Genomic DNA, 21,448 nt, shown 5'->3' with positions numbered 1-21,448 from the left:
CAAACGAACCTAACGGAACCAGCAGGAAGGGGAAACTAGCAGCTGCAGCAAGACAAACAGCTGCCAAACTGTTGGACATTAATTACGCACAGAAATATTAGTGGGCAACAAAAACTACAGCGAAAACTAAAACAACACCAACAAGAACAGTAGTAGCCACAGCAACAGTCATAGCTCAAACTCATTAAATGGGTCTGACCAACAAATTTGGCGGCACAGCAGTGCGTATGCGTGATGCGATCCAATGCTCAGAGATGTTCCAGCAAACAAACATTAAAAGTTTTTATTGCCGAAGCTCCCACTTCTTTGCTGCCTCTCGCTCGCCTTTCTCTTGCCATCTCACTCTCTCCCAGTTAATGGACATGCCCTGGCACCCTTGGCGACTATCTTATCGTGCAGACAACAAAAAGCATTAAATTACTTTATAATCCGTTTATAGCTCCAGCCGGAAGTGGCCGAGACAATCACCCACACACACAAACTTACGCACACACACACTCACGCACCAGGGAACTAGAAAAGGACATCTCAGCACGTTTTGTGCACACAGTGGAGCCAGCTCAACAACATAATCAAATCAAAGATTATGGTGAAACATTGAAATTACGTACAGAGCCGAGATACAGCACTCTCTCACACACACACTAGCGCAAAACAAACAATTACAGCTGCACACACACATACACACGCATAGATATCTACACTCAACTGATGAGATGTGTGCCCTCTCATCACTTTAGTCAGTAACCTTCCACTAAAGCACTGCAAAAACAGCAGAAGTTTTAATTTAAGTTGCGAAAACTGCAAGACTGAAAAATACCCTGTAGTAGGATGTAAAAAAATCTTTGAAATTTATAGGATAAATTACTCCATATAGGTGAACTAAACTGAATGTTATTAAAAATTTAAATTAATGAAGTCAACTCAAAAATAAACAAATAAGAAAGCTCTACTTGACTCTGCTCGACTAAGAAATCCCCTGAACGCTTCTAAGAATTGTTATTTCAATAATTATTCGCATCTTTCTGCTTACACAAGAAACCCACACACAGACTAGCATAGACATGCACGCATAAACACGCATAGACTGCAGTGTGGGCTTACTATGGGAACTTAATTGTTTAATAACTTTTCTTGTCGATCGACAATGCATGTGCCGAAGCACAAGTCTTTACTATTTGAAGAGCGCCTTTTACAAAGGTGAGGGGGTGGATATAGGGGTTGGGTGGAGAGGGGTGGTTTAAACTTTGGAGACTGTAGCTCTAAAGGTGTAGATATAATTAGAGAACTAGTTTTCGACAAGCTATTTAATCGATAACAAAACTAATATCGGGAGTAGCTATCGATTTATGGTGAAAAACGCGTGATATACACGGACCTAGGAAAAAAATTCACGTCTATTGCTTTTATATCTTCATAGATCGACGCGATCATCGACTCAGCTCGTCGCCCTTTCAGGGTATAGTAACAGTTAATAATGTCACATTCCGGGTCTACCGACTGCATAATACTCATTCATTCAGTCCAAAAACAAAACTAAATTCAAATTTTTATTTGGTCTTATCTTATATTTAACTTCAGCTTCAAAATGTTTAAGAAATATTTATAATTTATTGCAGACGTACACAGTATGTTATTCTTTAAATTCTCAAATTTGGGAGAGATATCTTCCATACATAAATTCCTTTGCTCTTGCGCAAGGAGGTCGATCGGTGTCTCAGTTTCATCGCTTCCAGGACTTCCGCCTTACCTCTGCTTTTAAAGTTGTTATGAATTTGGTGCTATCATTGGGAGTTGGTTTTCTTCTTTCTATAATAATTCGAAATTTTTCACTTCTTAGTTAAACCATTAACGGTTGCTTGAAAGTCTACAACCGTTTTTAAGTTTCCTTGCCTTTATGCAACTACTTAATACTTAAAATTTACCCAACAGGGTAATTCAAGGCGCATTCAAATAAAGAGAAATTGTTATACCCTATCTTCAGTATTTGTTATCTCTTTTTATCAGAGTTTGTTATGACTTATTGTCAGAGTCTTGTAAACTCGAATCGATTCCAGCCCCGTTTCGACATCTCCATTATTACAGGGTATCTTAAAAAACTGCTGCATAGCACGAGGCGCCGCTCGACTGCCGCCAAACAATTACACACATAAAGCAAAACGCGCTACAACTTTGAACTACTACCCGCTCAACGTAACGACGTAACAGACCCTTGCCACGCCTCGCAACAGAAATCACAACAGCAGCCGCAGCAGGCGATGCAGAACCAGCCAACGTAAACAGGCAAAAATCTTTGGTTCATTCACAAGCAGCTGCCAAGGGCGCACGGCAGGTGACTTGCTTTTTAGCACTCACTGTGCGCCCGACATGCGCAATGCCCGCAGTCAGCTGCTCTCTCCGCGGTCTGGCAACGCTGCACCACCTCGACAGCCCAAGCACAAGCACGGCGCCTTGCTATCAGTTGGCTGGCTGCCCTCGGCTCGTAAGCATCGCGGCTGCTCATATCTCTCACCTGAACTTTGCGGCTGTCTGTGTGTGAGAGAGCGTAAGAGTAAGCGTATGCGTGTGAGGGTGTGTGTGTGTCCGTACGAGCGTTTGCGATTGTGAATTAGTGCGTGCGGGCGCCAAGTTCTTGTGTGCTTAACTACCAACAACAACAGCATCATTGAACCACCTGCCACAGCTCTCTGCTATTTTCAGTGACTGCTAAAAAAGGAGAAATAAATACACACAAAATAAAAGAATCCCAAACTTCCGGCTGGCGATTTGCATATAAAAAAGCAAACGAAACTGCCGTAAACTCTGTTTTAATAGCAGCAAAGAAACACCAGTAGCAGCAACAACAACGACAAGAACGACAGTAACGGTAAACAAGCAAAAACATTTCGCAAATCAACACAGCACGCAGGAAAGTAGGCAACAGTTTTTGTTGCGCACCATGGAAATGGACGTCAATCGCCAGACACGCCACAATGCCAACCTAATGACCATATCCGCCCGCTGCTGTGCCAACAACAATGCAACAACAGGGACAGCAACAACGACAGCAGCAGAGAGTGAAACGCCAGTAGCGAGCGGCTGCTGCGGCATCTTAAGTCGTTTGTTCTGCGTGAGCCGCCACAAGGCGACACAGTCCGTGGCAGGCACCGAGAGCAGCCAAGGCGACCCGCCGTTCATGCAGCGCAAGACGCTGACAGCGCAGCCGGCAGCGCAGCGACGTCGACGGACTCCGCAGGAAATCTATTTCGAGAGTCGCGGCAAGTCCTGCAAGAAGCTATTGAAATTCAATGGCCATTCCAATAAGGTAAGTGCCACAAAAAGCATCTGCAGCTGAATAGCTGAACGAGTGTGTATCTATGTGTGTGTGTGTGTCACAAGCCAAGAGATAGACGCCAAGTAACTTAACCTTAAGAAACCTATTTGCATGAGGCTAAAGACGACCTCAAAGATTCCTCTGATTGAATTTTCTTTACAAGGGAGAGGGACTTTCATATAGAGTTACGGGACACACATACTTCAGTATGAGTTCTGCTACTTATCAGTAATGTACTAAGGTCGAATTTGTAGATTATCGATAAATATAATGTCTTCTGAGGTATGTCAAGCAACTATAAAGTATGAGATTGACATATATAAATAAAATAGAATCAAAAATATTCTTTGACTATGTAATGCGAAAAAGTAGAATTTAGCCATTCAGTCGACTGCTTATAGCTAGTTCAAAGCCCGATTCAATGCAGCCTGGCTCAGGAAAAAGTCAAACCAATACACAAGTGATTTCACTTCACGGAGCTCACACACGTATTCATGTCACGGTTTGGCTGTGTGCGCGCTATTGTTACAAAATTTGGAAAATTTGTAGCTATAACGAGTCGCATGGAATCGTATGAAGTCGATTGTTGGTCTTTTGTTTGTGGCGCCTGTAAAGGTGCACACAGTCACACTCACACACTCACACATTCACACTCACCCCATGTGGCGCACACGCACAAAGAGAATGGAATACTCATAGTAATACTCATATTCAAACTCATGCTCACAGTCTGAGCACTTTGCATAAATCATCTGGCATTGTGGCTGGGTCGCAATGCGCTTATGAAATATTTCATGTTGTTTAATGCGCCAGCAACTTAAAGCACTGTTGCCACATTCAACACGCCATACACCACATGCCACACGCCACACGCCACACGCCACATGGAACTACTTTTTCTATGCTCCCCTGCACTAATTAAAAACGTGCAAAAAGTAAGCCAATCAAACAGGTCGATGCACAACAATGGCCTACCCAAAATCGCATATGCGCATATGTGTGGGTGCTATCGTGTGTCCGTGCATGTCTGCACGTGTGGGTGTGTGTGTGCAAGGCCCTCGTGCGCTGCAGGATACAATGCCATGTGATGGCTGTCCAACCCAGCACTAGGCACGCACTGAAGCGCAAGCAACAGGATGAATTTGTTAAACAACATGAACGTGAAGCTGGAGGAGCTGTTCGGACTGGCCAAGAGCCTGGCTGGCCTGGTGTGGACTCGACAGCCCTGGTTGGGGCCTCAAACACAACTAGCTTCAATGTGAAAAATGGAAACTGAAAAACTCATTCGCCCTATCAAGTGACATCATCAATTTCAGTCTATTTTGCACTGACCAACCGAATGCAGCTGCCACGGACAACAGGAGAAACAGAAGTGGGAAGGAGACGTTGAGCGCCAGAGAACATTAGCTATTTCACCAGACGGAATCGCACTTTGCATGTGCTTCTCGGGTTTGGGACGGCAGAAAGGTTATCGGGTCTTTGTGGCCTAGCAACTACAAGCTGCAATAGAAAGGCTCAGTTTCGATTGCTGGGCCAAAAGATACCCTTCGGGCTGACACACATACAGCTGCACAGACATATATGTAGGTTCTTATCCTAGAGCATATCCCTTTATAGCCCCGAATACGTACAATTTGTATCGGAATGTATTTTGTAATGATGATTTGTGATTGGTAATGATCAATCCAAAAAAGCTAGAGCAACAACTGATAGATTCAAATTTAACTTCTTGAAATGAAATTCCAATGCAAGTATTTCATTTGAGTGCATGGGATCTTGCCTATCGATTGACGTACAAGTTACATAAGATTCGGCTGCTTTCTAGGAATAATACATATTACATATACAAAGAATCATCTTCTTCTGCCTGTTACATTTACATAAGCAAAGCCAATATACCCATAATAAATAGAAAATAATAGAAAAATTCGGGTTCGCCTCGTTTCAAGCCAAGCTGTTGCTTCTGGTTTTCAGCCGGAGCAGATAAATCTCTAGGATGATGTTTGTTGAAAGCTGAAAAGAGGGGAGAAATAAATGATCGATATTGAAAATGTAAAGTCCTAAGACTTTGACTTGCAACGACTGAAACCCATTAGAAACCCATTATAGTATATATGAGGCGGACAGACACACAGACAGGCAGACTGTGCAGATATAAATGCTATGAAATATCTTTAGCTAACTAAACGTATTGGGCTTCAGTGGAATATAATTGCCTTGCCAAGCTTAGTAACTTTATTTGAAAACTTTTGGCGCATCTCATTGCTGACTTTTGCACTCTAATTATGACTTGAAACAGGTTTTCAGCTGCGAACAAATTTAATTCACTTCATGTAATTAAAGCTGCTTTAAATTGTCCATGTTGCTTATGGGACACAATCATGAACCCTAATGACTTACATATAGTATAAATGTAGCTCCGAGCCAAGCAAACTTCTATTAAGTCCTATCACGATCTAAAGTTTTGTTTGTGCCTAATTGAATTTTAAGAAAATCGAATCCAGGGTCGGGTCGGAGTCTCAGTGGACGCGCATTTCAGTGACCTAACCCCTAGGTCAGCGCTTAGCTTACATCTCAGCCCACTCATCGATTTTATAATGAAGCTCTATAGCAGATTGAAGCAAAATGTTTACCACAACGGACTGCACGGGGTGAGTGGAGCACGAGCCACCGTTTGCAACCACCGAAAAAACCTACCCCGATGAATATTCGGATTATTTTGCATTACGGAAATTTGAGGGCGACGCCTCGGTTGTGTTACCTTCAAAAGCGCCCTAATGTCATTACTTTTAGGTCATCACCGGAGCTCCGCGTGTTCCATGGCAGCCTTGGAATGCACTCGCATCCCAAGATGCCAAGGCCAGGCGGAGGACAGAGCTTCAACTGTGGACCAAATGTGTGCCTGCACGAGCTTGATTGCAAAACAAACTCAATTTATTAGCAAACACAAAGATCTCGAAAATCATTCAGAAGAAACCGTCTTCTGCTAATCAGCTTGAAATATTCTTATGCAAATTGAGCCAATTTCTTGAAAATTCAATTCTTCATATTCCCCTTTACCATTTGAGGATGTAATTACGATAAGAATAAGTTAATTAGATCGACATTATTACTTAAAGAAAGACAGCAATGGCCCCCTTATAATATGGGAGAGTGCCAACAATGGCCACAATGAGCTCTTGTAAATAAATAATAGATTATATATGGGCTTAAAAAATGGATCCATTAAAATGAATCAAATTCAAACCTTCTGTCCCGGAAATTCTCATTTTAAATTTTCCCCGTAAGAATATATCTAAAAAATGTTTTCCAAGGTTGGAACAACTGTCAACCACTATTCTGTGAATTTTTAATGCTATGTGTCATTTAGTTTGGTTTCGGCGTCATTAGGAACAAGTCAACGTTATGATTTTTACTATGGATAAAAATATCGAATAAAGAGTTTGTGTGAAATTTAGTGTTATATAAATTAATATATATTTACACAAATATTTCTATTCCTTTATATATATATATAATTTATAATAATAATATAATCATCTCGAGAATTTTCGGCAGCTCAATTTTCTGTCCCGTAAAAGTTAATTTTGAGGACATATTTGAAGAAAATTGATTGAATTGCATGCACATATATATGTGCTGAAAGATGCTCATATGCAGTGGAAAGCTTGGGAAACTTCGCAGGAACTGGAGAGAGCTGCTGCTCCTCAATTGCAAATACTCAAATGAAATGAAATATTTCGGCCTATCGACCGATGCTTGTCTTTCTTATTAAACAGCAGCAGAGAGTAAACTTCAGTATTTACCCCGTATAAAGCATTTGCGTTTAATTGTTAGCACTTTGTGTACCAAAGTGCCTTTTACGAAGTAAACAAGCCAAAACTATCCAAAAGTTTGTGGTAAGCGGCTTAAAGGCTTCAGTTCGTTCAGAGTTTATCGGAGTGTCGGAGGAACTTGCCCCACTCACTGATTGCTGAGCAGTCTTGGCCAAGTTTGCACTCGAAAGAAATCATCATGTGCCAACATTAGTGACCCGGCGAATGCATAACAAACTAGCTGGGCCTAGTCCTTCGTCCTTTCAGCGGCATCCATAATTATGCTGCAGCTAGCAGCTCAGCTGCTGGCTGCCATTGGCCAGTGGCCAGAGGCTGGGCACAGGGCTCAAATGCAAATGCAAATCAAGCAACTGCCCCGGCAACAAAAGCCCAAAGAGCTCAAATAAAAAAGGGTATTATAAAATGGACAGCCCTCGCCTGCAAGCGGAAGTGACTGGCCCATCTGTCCGCCTTCCTGTCGCCTCCCCCTCTTTCTGACCACTCTCTTTCAAACTGTCGCCTCTGTCAACTGCAGTAGCTGAGTGTGTGAGTATGTGTAAGGGTGTCTGGGTAAGTGTGTGCGTGTAAGGCTGTGAGTGAGTGTGTGGCTTTGAGCTCGTCGTGCTGTATGCGAGCATTGTTATACCCGTTTCAGCTATGAGTTTACTGATACTGATGGTACTTGCATATACATATATTTCAATATATCAAATGAGAGTCATATATGAGCTCTTCAAGCGAGCTATTCGTTTAGAATTGGGTATTTGGTACTCGAGTTTATTACATTAAACACTATAGTGAAAAAGATATATTTAGTCAACCGGCTTGGCTTGATGTATTAGGGTCTTCTTAATATTCTTCTTAATATTACCTTAAGCTCGATTGTCGGCACGGGTCTGACTAATGAAATTTAAGCCAAGTGCAGATATCACTCGGGCGAGCTGTTTGCTTTTGTCGCAAAATCTTATAAAAAACAAATAAGAAGGCTCCAGTCGAGACTGCTCGACTATGAGATAGCCTAAACCCTTCGAGCAATTGCTATTTCAATCATTTTTCGCGTCTTTTTACTTACACACGCACACACATACACACACAACACACACATACACACACACACACACGCACCCACACAAGCACCCACGCCTAAACACGCATGGGCTGCAGTGTGCGCTTACTATGAGAACTTTATTTGTATACCCTGAACCCATTGAAAATGGGAAATCAGGGTATAATGGATTTGTGAAAAAGTATGTAACGGGCAGAAGGAGGCGTGGCAGACCCCACAAAGTATATATTCTTGATCAGCGCGACGAGCTGAGTCGATATAGCCCTGTCCGTCCGTCCGTATGACTGCGTCGATCTCAGAAGTTATAAGAGCTAGAGAGCTGAAATTTGGCATGCATACTCGTGAGTACCATACGCAGTACGAGTTTGCTTTATTTTCTTGATAAATCGTCCGATAAGTTTTTTATCGAGAATAATCGAAAAATTGATATTGTTTTTTTAGCCTAATTTGAACATTTTTAGAGATGGAGTCTTCAAATTTGCGTTGTATATAAGGTTAATCGATACAAAATTTTGTAATTTAAAGATTTCTCCCCCAATTTGTAAAAGACGCATTTCAAGTACTAGAGACTTGGGCTTTGGAATGTACACACATAACCATATGATTACGCTCTAAAAGTTTCATTAAGATCGTATGTCTACAAAAGAAGTTATTCAACAAATAAATTCTCATAATATTGCCCACACTGCAGCGCAGCCCAAGCGCAGTCGCTGCTTACTGCGCAGTAAGCAGAGCGCAGGCTTATGCGTGCGTGTGGATGCATGTGTATGTATGTGTGCATAAAAGAAGTGCAGAATGAGTAGAATATCAGCTTGGAGGGTTCAGGGTATCTCCTAGTCGAGCAGTCTCGACTGAAGCCTTCTTACTTGTTTAATAACATTCTTGTGGACATACGATTTTATGAAACATTCAGATTATGATTATAACATGGATATCCATGCATTTGGCAAAGCACAAGCCTCTAGTATTTGAAATATGGGTGGGGCGTAAGTTTTAACAAAAACCGAAAATATACAAATTACATATAAATCTATATTAAAAATTGAGACTTGGAGATTTGGAGACTTTAGCTTTAATGTTGTAGGAGATATAATTTTATAACTGATCTTCGATAAGGGTTTTTATCGATAAATAATAATCGGAAGTAGTTATCGATTTTTAAAGAAAAACTAGATATCCGCGTGGTATACACTGACATTTTACAAAAAAATTGAGGTCTCTAGTTCTTGTATCTTCTGAAATCGACGCGTTCAAACATACTGACAGACGGACAGACGGACAGGGCTAAATCAAATCAGCTCGTCGCCCTGAATTGTCAACGGGCAATGGGGAGCAAGTCCTGCAGGCTGCTAAAATGCGTCAGCCCAGTCACAAAGTATGTGGGTTAGAGTGCCTTAACAACAATCGCGTTGCGTGAGCTGTGCAACATTTAGAGCCCTTGGCTTAGTGCTCAGAAAGCCACAAATGGCGGCAGCCAGCGAACTGCAAGTCCCAAGCCTGATGAGCCTCGGCATTCTATCGGAGGAGCTAGCTGACATCATCAAGCCCGACTGCTCGCATTCATTTGAATCAGGCCTGATTAAGTTGGGCCGAAGTTAATCTGGCGCCAGCGACAAAAACTCAATTCAAGAGTAAATTTATTCCAATGTCGAAGTATGGCCCAACAAAAGCATCACACAAAAAATTGAGAAAAAAGAAATTCGTAACAAGTATAAAAGCTCTAGCCGATAGTTCCCGACTACGAGATCCCCAGAACCCGTCGACCAATAGCTATTTCAATTATTTTTCGCGTCTTTCTGCTTACACAAGAAACACGCACACACACACAGGCACACACACACACACACACAGGTACCCACGCTTAAGCACACATTGGCTGCTGTGTTGTTTCTTGTGGAAATACTATCTTCATGAAATGATGATCTTTATTATAATAAAGTGTGAAGATGAGGGATGAGGGTGGATATAGGGGTATATTTTAACAAAAATGGAAATTGTATAAAATGCATATAAGTATACATATAAAATTTTGAGACTCTAGATTTTTATAACTGATTTTTCATAAGGTTTTTTATCGATAAGAAAATATCGGGATAAGCTATCGATTTTTGGTGATAAACTCGATATCCGCGTTGTATATACGGACTTTAAAAAAAAATCAAATTCTCTAGCTCTTATATATTCTGAAATCGACGCGTACATACATACGGACAGGCATACGAACAGACAGACGGACAGTGCCAAATCGATTCAGCTCGTCAACCATTACACCCTGATATCCCATTGAAAATGGGTTCAGGGTATAAGAAAACAAAAAGTCATAAAAATGAACCGTTAATCCAAGTAGTTGAAGCAATGGACTCCAAGCCGTTCAGCCCAACCAGATGAAGCATTCGCTCGCCTTTTTGGGAGCTGGCCCCGCGCTCTGGGCCGCTGCTGCCAAGTGTTGACGATGACAAGGGTGCTTTGCCGCCTCACCGACTAAATAAAATTGGAATTTATTATCACGATTTGTAGCAAAAAGAAGAAGAAGCTGGACAGCAAGCGGTGGCAGCATCAGCAGCCGAGGCAGCGACAGCAGATAAAAGAGATAGAAGCAGTCAAAATGCCAACCTCGCCCCAAATGCGGCACTTGGCTCGTTTACCAACACTGGCATTGCCTACCGCCAGTGCAGGCCACCAGGCCAGAAGGGCAGAAGGCCAGAAAGCCAGAAGACGCCGATAAGTAGCCGCTCTCTTAGATTTATGCAGCACGGCACTGATTTAAATGCCAGACGAAGCTTAAATCACGCCTACAACACTGGCTGCAGCCAAAATGACTTAACTATGCAATTCAGCTAGTTTATTGGGGCTTAAAACTCACCAACAGCAGCAGCAACATCAACTGCAGTTAAGGCGCTTTACGGCCGGGCCGGGCCGGGCCGGGCCACGCATCGTATGCGTAATTCTAGATGCGGCGTTGGCAAAATCTTAAATAGATAACGATTACTGAACTGCTGAGTGGAAACTTTTACGATTGGGTGAAATGATGGAGCCGCGGCTGCAGCCCACCATCAGACTGTGAGCTGGCAACTTAATAATTCAATGGAAAATATGCAAAAGCCTCAAAAGCCCGAATTACATGCGCTAAAGAGTGGACTTAAAATATGCATTTACCTTAAAGCAAAATGTGTTGTATGTGATAATTATGCCACTGAAAAATATGACAGACAGGCAGCAAGACGGACATGCACAGAACCAATATACTCACTTCACTTTCGTGAATGAGTATAATTATTGACAGTCCTTATTCAAGACCTGAGCTCCTTCATTTCCTTAACAGTCTTATATAAGAATCTTGGAACTACTTTCAGTCACCGGCGTACGCAAGTGTCCTTCTGAGCCGTTCGCAAGGCTTATCAGCCTTTGTGTTGCTCACTGCTTACAATGGATGATATATTTAACTTTAACTTCGCGGAATATTACGCACAGGCTACTCAGCATAATTTATTCTATATGTATGGCATGTTTTCCTTGTAATGCATCTACAGATCAGTGCCTCGTTTCTTTCATTTATTGTATAATAATAGCAGCTATATTTACATTAAAAATTAACCAGATCATAACTAAATAAGTCAATTCGGCCACAATTCATTCAATGCGATTCTGAATGAATCGTCCATCCGCATAGTGTTGATCCTCATTGAGAAAGCTCTGTTTAATATGTCGGTGTGAGTGGGGAACTAGGTGATACAAATATTCTCCGACCATCAGCGCTCGTGATGCTCTGCGCCCAAAGGGATTACCAAGAAGGGCGCCGCTGGCTCCCCAAATATAGAACAGCACTAACACCTGCACTTGCACCTAAAAGGACAAAATACCAGAACCAGCCAAAAGAACTCGTTTTCGGTTGAGTTGAGAGCAAAGTGCAGGCGCTGTTAAGCCAGCCACGCCCATTCAGATGGGCTGCTTTTTGCTGCTCTTCGAAGAGAGCAGTTTTAGTATTTTGAGCCGAGAACTTTTAGTTAGCTGGTAAAACTAAAATTTGTAGCTGTCAATTTTGCGAAATTTTTTCCTTCTCATGCCGTTTGCATTTCAAATGAATGTGGTGCTTGGGTATGGTGTGTATTAGGATATATGTATATGTGTGCGTGTGTGTGTGTGGGTATACACACACAGTTTCATTTTACCTGTCGGCTCAATGTGCCAATGTTGCTGTTGCTTTTAGACAATGTACGAAGGGAATACATAAATAAAGCATGCTACTTTTTTGTTCCGTTTTTGGCTAAGCTACACAGCTCGTTGTTGGATGATGCGGTGCCTCCGGCCTGCTGCCACTCGCCAGCCGCCTCCCGCCTTACGCTCGGCTGGCGTGACAAATTGCGTTAAGGCCACGTTAAGCTGCAGGCAAAAGGACGCTCACAAGGACTCAGCTGCCTGCAGCCGGCTGTCCTACTGCTAGCTTAATGCAGTTAATTATTGCAGCATCTACTAAGCATTTGGCCGGAATGCTTTTCAAAATTATAACCGACAGACGCTGCATAGTATCCTGCGCTCTTTATTTCAGGCCAGTTGTGGCATAGACAACAATTTGATGCGGCACACAGCTGCCGCTTGATTAGCTTTGGGTATGTGTGTACGTATAAGTATGTGTGTATATGTGTGTGGGTGCAATTTCGATGGCACATGTGCTGTCAACAACATTTTTGGCTCTTCCTGAGATTTTAGCCTGGCACCCGATTTTGATGGCAACAAGATTTGTCTGGACCCAACCAGCTGTGTTCTGTGCTCTCATTTTGTCTTTGCCAAAAATCTAAAAAAAAAATAAGGAAAGAGAAAGAACAATAAAAAAAGATTTTTGCCAAAATTAAAAGCAAATTCCTTGCCAGTCGAAAGACCAAAAAAGCAGCTCAATTTCCAAGAGGCAGTTTAATTCAATTTATTTTATGCCCATGTCCGTGTGTGTAGCTTGTATGTGAGTGTATGTCGAGCTAATTCAATGAACTAGACAACAAAATAACTTTAATTTTATGTAGCAGATAAAGCCCTGCGTATCTGCTCAGCTATCATAAAACCGCCTGCCTTTAAAATTTCTTGATACGCAGCAGCAGAGCTCCCGCTAGGCCATGTTGGCGAACGGGTATGGGTGGCTCTTGCAAATTTGACGACTTGACGGGAGGCAGTCGAAGTTAGTCGACCCGCATACACACACACCGTAGACGCCCACCAACACACACACACATGCATATAGACATGCCAGCAACTCTTGATATTTGATGGATGGTATCGCAGATATGTTAACGTGCTGGCAGGCAACGGATTCGCGGAATGGCGACGCATTCAGCGACTTGTCAGCATGCCTTTGATATACGAGACACAATGGGCCTGAACAGAATTGAAAATCAGTAAGGGACAATACACTCCGAGGGAAGCACTTCAACAAAGACACCATAAAAACCATAAAAAGTCTGATTAAATGAAGCCTGATACAAGCCTAAGTCTATTTAGATCACACATAAATTCCATTGGATTATGTATTTGATATTTTATTTCGACAATTCGTATCATCAAAATTGTATACTTGTAAATGAATACATAATAATCAATGTTCAAAAAAAGTGATACGCTTAAGTTAAACAACTGCAGTAAAAAGTTCATTTGTAATTTTGACACTTAAAAAATTAAATTTGTATGAATTTGCTGTCTAACGCTACGATTTAGCAAAATAAATTTTTAAGTACATCATTTAAACAAGTGAAAAAGCTCTAATCGAGACTACTCGACTACGAGATCCCCCGAGCCCGAGCCCCAGCAACAGCTATTTTAATCATTTTTCGCGTATTTTTGTTTACACAAGAAACACACACACACATACACGCACACACACAGGTTTGGTTTAAAGGTTGGAGACTGTAGCCCTAAAGATGTAGGAGATATAATTTTATAACTAATTTTCGATAAGGTTTTTTATCGATCAAAAATAACGGGATAGGATATCGAAATTCGGTGATAAACTAGAGAGCTATAATTCTTATGGATACTCGTGTATACCATACGTACACGTACACGTTTATCTTATTTTTCCTCATCCAATATTTTTTTCTATCGAGATATTAGAGAATAATTTTGGATACCACGTCCCCTTAACTTCCAGTATGTAACAAACGTATTTGAAGTATTAAAGACTTTTGCTTTAGAATGTACGCACATTTCAACATCATGATAGTATTCTGAAAGTTTCATGCGGATCATCCAACTATAAGAGAAATTATTTATGAAGTAAATTCACATAATACTTACTGCGCAGTTAGCAGAGCATGTGCTTGTACGTACGTGCGGATGTAGTTGTATGTATGTGTGCATAAAATAAGTGCAAAATGATTAGAATATCAGCTTGGAGGGTTCAGGGTCGTCCTAGTCGACCAGTCTCGACTAAGTGCGCTTACCTAGTTTCAATAGTATAGAATTTTTGCGATTTATCGTGATTTTTCATTTAGCGGAGTACAAATTATGAAGAGACTTGACTGTATAATTACTACAAACCAATTTAAATAGTTGTCAAATTAAATATTAGCAAGGAAAAGGAAAATATTTTTAAAATAACGATAAGAGGGCGTAATAAAAAGCAAAGAGAGAAAATGAAAATCGCTGATGTGAGTTTGGAGAATTTGATCACATCTGAGTATTTCGAGTGCTCTTCCTAAGATGAGCTGATTTTATTAACAGATTTTTTTTTTTTTTTTTTTTCAAAATATATACACTTGCAGCTTTCCTTTCTTTGTATAAGCGTAACCTAATAAAGTGGACAGAATTTCAAAATAAATTGGCAATTGAAGATATAATTAAATTGTCTATTCCAGTCATTAGAGTTTTTCCAGCTTGCCGACTTTCCACGGTGCAATATGTTAAGGAATCTGCTGTTGCCGCCTTTAAAGCCATCTCAAATAAAATAATTTTATGTTATGCGAGTGCGAGGGACGGGCGGCGTGAGGCAATAGGGCGGAGCTCAGTTGAGCGGCTTTTATATGGCGCCACATAAATTCGGGGAGCCCATACTTCAGGCGCCGCATTAGAAGGCAGCGCCGCTGAAGTGGCAAGGCAGTCAGTAGTATGTGAGTACGTGTGTGTATGTATGTGTGTGTGTGTGAATGTGGCGGAAGTGAGCAGGGAGTTGTTTGGAGGGAAATTGCTACAAGTTGCTTTATTTTATGCGCATATTTGCGCATATTACTCATACGCCAGGCTGGCATACATCTTCATTTAAGCAAACGTCTTCGAGTCGACTCCGGCTCCGGCTCCGTTTCGCTCAACGCGCCCTTCGGAGGTCTTCGCGCTTGGTTTGCTGGCGCGTAAGCAGTCGTATATTTTTATTTTATTAAATTTTCATTTCATTTGGGCTGCTTAACATGTTGCATGCTGCTCCAAGCTGCCACATTCGCCTCCTTGAAATGGAGAGCGGGGCATGGCGGTTGAGGCCGCCTGTCATTAACAGTAATTGAACGAACAAGCAGTGGAAACAGTTTCCACTGATTCATTGATTGGCTGCCAAAAAACTTCGACACAGAGGCTATGGTATTTCATTTCCGCGGCTGATTCATACGAGCCGATCGAACTCCAAGCGCTATCAAAGTATGAATACGCTTTGAATAAATGTGGCCCCTTTGAGGTGGCATACGCAAACGGCATAAGTACGCTCGGCACGTCTCCTAAGCTACACATCGCCATCCGGCGACGGCGCAAGAGGAGACTGCTCCCACCGGAGGTCAGGCCTTGCCGTGCCCTACCCTGGCCGACTGTGACCTGTGCTCAGCCTTTTCAGCAGCCTAGCATATCGGCAAATGGGTTATTGATGAGCTATTTTGCAATACGCTGGGGAGCTTGCCATTCAGTTCGCATAAGTTACAAAGCGCGCCAATTTTCAAGCTGTTACGGCTCGGGGCATCTCACAGAGACGGCGAGAGAGGACGCAGGAGAAGAAGAAGGGAAACAAGAGACAGGAGGCTTAATATGTGAATGGAAGCGTGACTGGGATTTAACTGGGAATACAGAACGCAGCAACAACTTGTGGCTGTCTAATGAGAATTTCAACTTTGAATCGCACAAAGCCCTAAGCTCAACTGCTTCAGAGCTAACCTTGCGCTTGGAATTCAGGAAACATATTTCCAGCCTTAGGCTAGCGACAAGGAATGAAGACCTAACCTGAGCTAGAGAGCTTGGTGCTTGTGTTTATTCAACTTGAAACATAAAATTTCACCTTGTTTCAGAGGCAACTGCTCAGAAGTAAGTATATTGTGCATATAGTATTGCACTATGATTATTTAAGAATATTGCTCTGGTAAAAAATAACATTCATTGATACGAAAACCCTTCAACTCCTCCTCTAAATTTACAAAATTCAAATATTAAAATGTAAAATTGAGTTGTGCCTTCTGATAGCCAGCCAACCTAAGAATCGCATTAGTCTCTGCCAAGGTCCATTCATTCAACCCAGCCTCACTTTCGTTAGTCCTGTCTCACTGAAACTTTTACTGTGATTATCTCACTAATCTCACTTATGTAACTCAAGAATCGTGCAAAATGTTGACTTTATAGCAGAGTTTTCACTGCTTAACTCTGACTGCTTACGATTTGAACTAGTGTTGCTAAGAAGAACTATAACTCTAAACTTATATAAACAGCTATCTGCTGAGCCAGGGATCTACTCTATAAAGTTTAGTTGCTCTTGGCTTATCCTGTCAGCCGATTTAGTGCCCCTTTAATGCCAACAGCGAGCAGCATGCTCTTGCTTCTTAGATACTCAAATTCCTCTGCGTAACTTTCGACTACTTCAACCCCCATATACATATACACATATATCTATATATAAATATATTGCATATGTGTGCGTCTGTGTTGCCTGCTGCTCAAATTTCATTAGCGCTACTTTAAAGTTGTGGCACATACGAGGCACATCGTCTACGCTCGCGACTTCAGCTCCGTTACATAAATGTGCTTAATCTTTTACACGGCAACCCGCCGAGGAACATAGTCGTCAGTGTGCGTGTGTGTGTGCAGCCCAGTGGAAAAGCATTGTTTGGCATAGAATATGACACGACATTGTGATATGCGATTATCCAGCATAAGTGTTGAGTCATGTCAGCCCTCAATTGTTGGGAGTTGAGGAACATCAGTTGTAGACTTACGTCAATCTTAGCATCATGTATGTATTCAGTATGAGGTAAAATGTATATTGAGTGGCCTCAAAATACTTTTACAACAAAATGTAGATATTTGAAAGACAGAGAAGGTTCAATATACAGGTCATTAGTACAAAAATAAATATATCGGGACTGCTCGACTAGGAGATACCCTGAACCCTCCAAGCTGATACTCTAATCTTTCTGTACTTCTTTTTTGCACGCATACACATGCATCTGCACGTTTAAGTACGCGCTCTGCTAACTGCGCAGTAAGTAGCGACTGCGCTTGTGCTGCGCTGCAGTGAAAAATGTTTTTTAGAAATTGGGGGCGAAGGGGCGTGGTATCCAAAATCTATAGTTACAAAATGTGTGTATTTATCAAATGTATATATACAGTAAATCTAAGTGTCCAGGTCTAATAGTGTCCAAATTAGGCTGAAGAAACAAAATCAATTTATTGATTATTCTAGATAAAACAAGTAAGAAAGCTCTAGACAAGACTGCACGACTACGAGGTCCCCTGAACCCTTCGAGCATTACCTATTTCAATAATTTTTCGCGTCTTTCTGCATACACAAGAAAGACGCACACACACACACACACACACACACACACACACACACACACACACACACACACACACACACACACACACACGCACACACACACACACGCATACGGATGCGCTAAACAAAGTTGTTGGTCTGGCCACTTCCGCCATCCATGGCACAAGATGGAAGCATGGGACGAAGCAGTACTGCATTATTGCGACCCTGGACGTAAAGAATGCCTTCAATACAGCTAGTTGGGATATGATACTGAATGCGCTGTCACAATATAATATCCCTAAATATCTTAAAGAAACAATAAAGAGTTACTTCAGAGGAAGAACACTGGTATACAATACGAGTGAGGGTCCCCAAACTCATACAGTGTCAGCTGGAGTACCCCAAGGCTCAGTGCTGGGGCCTCTCCTATGGAATATCATGTACGACGGCGTACTACGCTTGGAACTACCAGCAGGTGCGCACACCATTGGCTTTGCTGATGATGTAGCTGTCGTAGCCATAGGAAAGGAACTCAAAGATACAGAGGATATGTGCAGCGAAAGTATCAATCGCATACGATGCTGGTTGACTGGAGCTGGGCTCGAGCTAGCGGCACACAAAACTGAAGTTGTCCTAGTCAGCAGTCGCAAAAGAGTGGAAACTGCCAATATAAAGATCGGCAGTGTTACAATTGCGTCAAAGAGGGCGATAAAGTATCTTGGTGTCATGATAGACACAAGATTAACTTTCCGCGAGCACTTAGAGTATGTGCATAAAAAGGCAGCTGATTCTTGTAGAGCTCTCTCGAGAATTATGCTTAACACGCGGGGACCTAAACAGCAACGACGTCTCCTTCTAATGAGCGTCATTAGGTCCGTCATCCTCTATGCTGCGCCAATATGGGCACGAGCGATGGCAACGCCGAGCTACAGCCGGGGTATTTGCGCGATCTACAGACTGAGTGCAATCAGAGTCAGCTGCGCTTTCAGGACTATCTATGATGACGCGGCGCTCGTCATAGCCGGTATGGTGCCACTGGAGTATTTGGTCGCCGAAGCCGTGGAGCGGAATTCGCACGGTCCTACGCAACTCAACGCTGTCAGGGCGAACAGCATCGCACGATGGCAAAGAAGGTGGAATAGCTCAGCTAAAGGGCGGTGGACGCACAAGCTCATCCCGGAGCTTGAACCATAGGTTAACCGCAAACATGGCGAGGTTAACTTCTACCTTACGCAGATTCTCTCGGGTCATGGATGCTTTCGGAGCTATTTGAAGCGCTTTGGCCACGAGGAATCTGACGAGTGCCCCTGGTGCGAGCGAGGGCATGTGGAAGACGCCAACCACATTCTTTTCGAATGTGGACGGTTCCTGGAGGAGAGGCGTCGTCTGGAAGAGGCAGTGGGCCGCTCCATCAGAGCGGACAACTTAGTAAACGCCATGCTGGAATCGGAGGAAGCTTGGGAACTAACAAGCACCTTCGCGACCACGGTGATGATGGAGCTCCGCAGAGTCGAGAGACTGAGAAGACGAGCTGTCCCAGGCTAAGGTAGCGCATAGTGCTTGCGAAGCAATGCTTTACGGCCGTCCCGCAAGCACCGCGCGCTATCCTAGCCACCACGCAACTTGCAACTTGTATTAAGATTGTCAATAAAGGAATATAAAAAACACACTCGCATACACCCACACACACACATATATACACACACATACACAAACATTTACTCACACAAGCACCCACGCTTAAACACGCATGGGCTGCAGTGAGCGCTTACTATGAGAACTTAATTGTTTAATAATTCTTTTGTAGACATACGATCTTCATGAAACTTAGATTATGATTATAATACGGATATACATGTAATTGAAATACGACTTTTATAAATGTGATGGTGAGAAGGTATATAGGGGTGGGGGGCAATTTCCACAAAAACCGAAATTGTATAAAATGCATATAAGTCTACATTAAAAATTTGGATTCTAGCATTAAAGGTGTAGGAGATATAAAATTATTACTAGTTTTCGATATTGATTTTAATCGATAACAAAATAACGGGACAATTTATCGATATTTAAAGCAAAACTCGATATGCGCGTGCTATACACGGACCTAGGGAAAAAAATTTTAAGTCTCTAACTCTTATATCTTCTGAGATCGACGCGTTCAAACATACGGACTTACGGACAGACGGATGGACAGAGCTAAATCTCAGCTTGTCGCCCTGATCAAGAATATATATACTTTAACAAAACAATTATACCCTGATTTCCCATTTTCAATGGGTTCAGACGTACAGACAAACATGGCTAAATCGACTCAACTCGTCGTCCTGATCAAAAATATATATACTTTAATATATATAATATTTTTTCAAATCTCCATCTGTAACAGTATTCAAAGTCCGATTCAAAAATTAATTCAAATTATCGACTATAATCAATAAAAATTAATGAGATGGATTATCGATCAATTATGATAAACTTGTACTGTACTGTGTTTGGTGTTAAGTCCGTAAAAGTTAATTTATTTCACTTATGTATATTTCATACATTTATTTAAGAAGGACTAAAGCTAATTAAAACAATTGAATAGCTCAATAATAATAAGCAATAATAAGCAAAATCTACGCATTAAAATGTGTTCCACATTGTCTTAACGGGGCCACCGTGGCTTCGTTTACGCCACATCACTTGTCTAACATATCAAATTTGTAGCGACGCATATCCGGCGCCTCAGCTTGTCAACTGCGAGCTGTGTGAAAACTTTTGGCGGCGCTTGTACTTTTGCAAAGAACTTTAATTTCTGCATTACCAGCGTCGCCGCAGCGAGAATGGGGCTTGCGCTTGGGAGGGGCGAGTGCATCCGAGACACATGAAAAGTTTTCCATATAAACTTACGCTTAACAACGCGCCCTGACTTGAGCGAGGAGGCTGGAGGCTGGTTAGGGCGGTGGTTGTAAAGCGGTTGTTGCAAGGAAATAGTTACGCCGTGACAAACTTTGAGGCCGTGGCATCTTATGCCGGGCGTCTGCCTAACATCCGTTGATATCTACATTTACAGCACACCGTAAACTTGGCCGGAATGCGGCTCCAGCTGCGCCGGACCTGAAAGGATGGATACATTCAGCTAGCATGCTTCGGCTCGGGGCACTCTCGAAGACATGAAATTTAAGTTGCGTCAAGTTTAATTGCAACGGATGTTGGGCGTGTAAATTATTTTGTTTCGCCTGCCTCATTTTGTCTGCTAATGAGCAACTTATTAAAACTTTTCGCCCTGCCAGCTGCAAGCGAATTTGAATGCCGGACTCGGGGTTCAACACCGTCTGATTTGACTTGGCACTCGCTTTCAGGGCGTGGTACAGTGCGTGAGGCGCATAAATAAATTCGAATAGCTATGCCAATTGAAAAGAAATCCACTGATAAGTTTACTACCAGGCAAAAACTCATTTACAGTTGGCGAGCGAGCTCAAAGAACAACAACAACAAACGGCACAGAAAGAGGAAGCAATGAAGAAAACTTCAATTTCTGCTGCACTTCCGTAAAAGCAAGA

General features: G+C 42.1%; 1 protein-coding gene and 1 long non-coding RNA gene across 4 annotated transcripts in view; one reads left to right on the top strand and one right to left on the bottom strand.

The window, feature by feature from the left end:
- The first annotated feature begins 2,453 nt into the window (after window positions 1–2,453).
- Window positions 2,454–21,448, top strand: part of LOC108616875 (uncharacterized) — a 33,910-nt gene continuing 14,915 nt past the window's right edge. The window contains exon 1 of the mRNA XM_089470258.1: window positions 2,454–3,304. Within this exon, the coding sequence (XP_089326384.1) occupies window positions 2,939–3,304 (366 nt within the window). The 5' untranslated portion in view covers window positions 2,454–2,938. The remainder of the gene's footprint in view (window positions 3,305–21,448) is intronic.
- On the bottom strand, window positions 12,714–14,891 carry LOC149268889 (uncharacterized). Of its 3 annotated transcripts, XR_016270444.1 has the most exons (4): window positions 14,620–14,891; window positions 14,474–14,495; window positions 14,240–14,403; window positions 12,714–12,986 (listed from the first exon to the last, which is right to left on the bottom strand). It is a non-coding gene; the product is annotated as an uncharacterized LOC149268889 (long non-coding RNA). The 3 variants fall into 3 exon arrangements; XR_016270443.1 differs by having other exon boundaries at window positions 14,234–14,403; window positions 14,474–14,891; XR_016270442.1 differs by having other exon boundaries at window positions 14,474–14,887.

The sequence above is a fragment of the Drosophila arizonae genome, chromosome 5 (assembly GCF_054131065.1).
Source record: "Drosophila arizonae isolate 15081-1271.41 chromosome 5, UAZ_ARI_1.0, whole genome shotgun sequence".
Lineage (NCBI taxonomy): Eukaryota > Metazoa > Arthropoda > Insecta > Diptera > Drosophilidae > Drosophila > Drosophila arizonae.
Note: the sequence above shows the minus strand (reverse complement) of the source record. Positions and strands in the feature narration are given on the sequence as shown.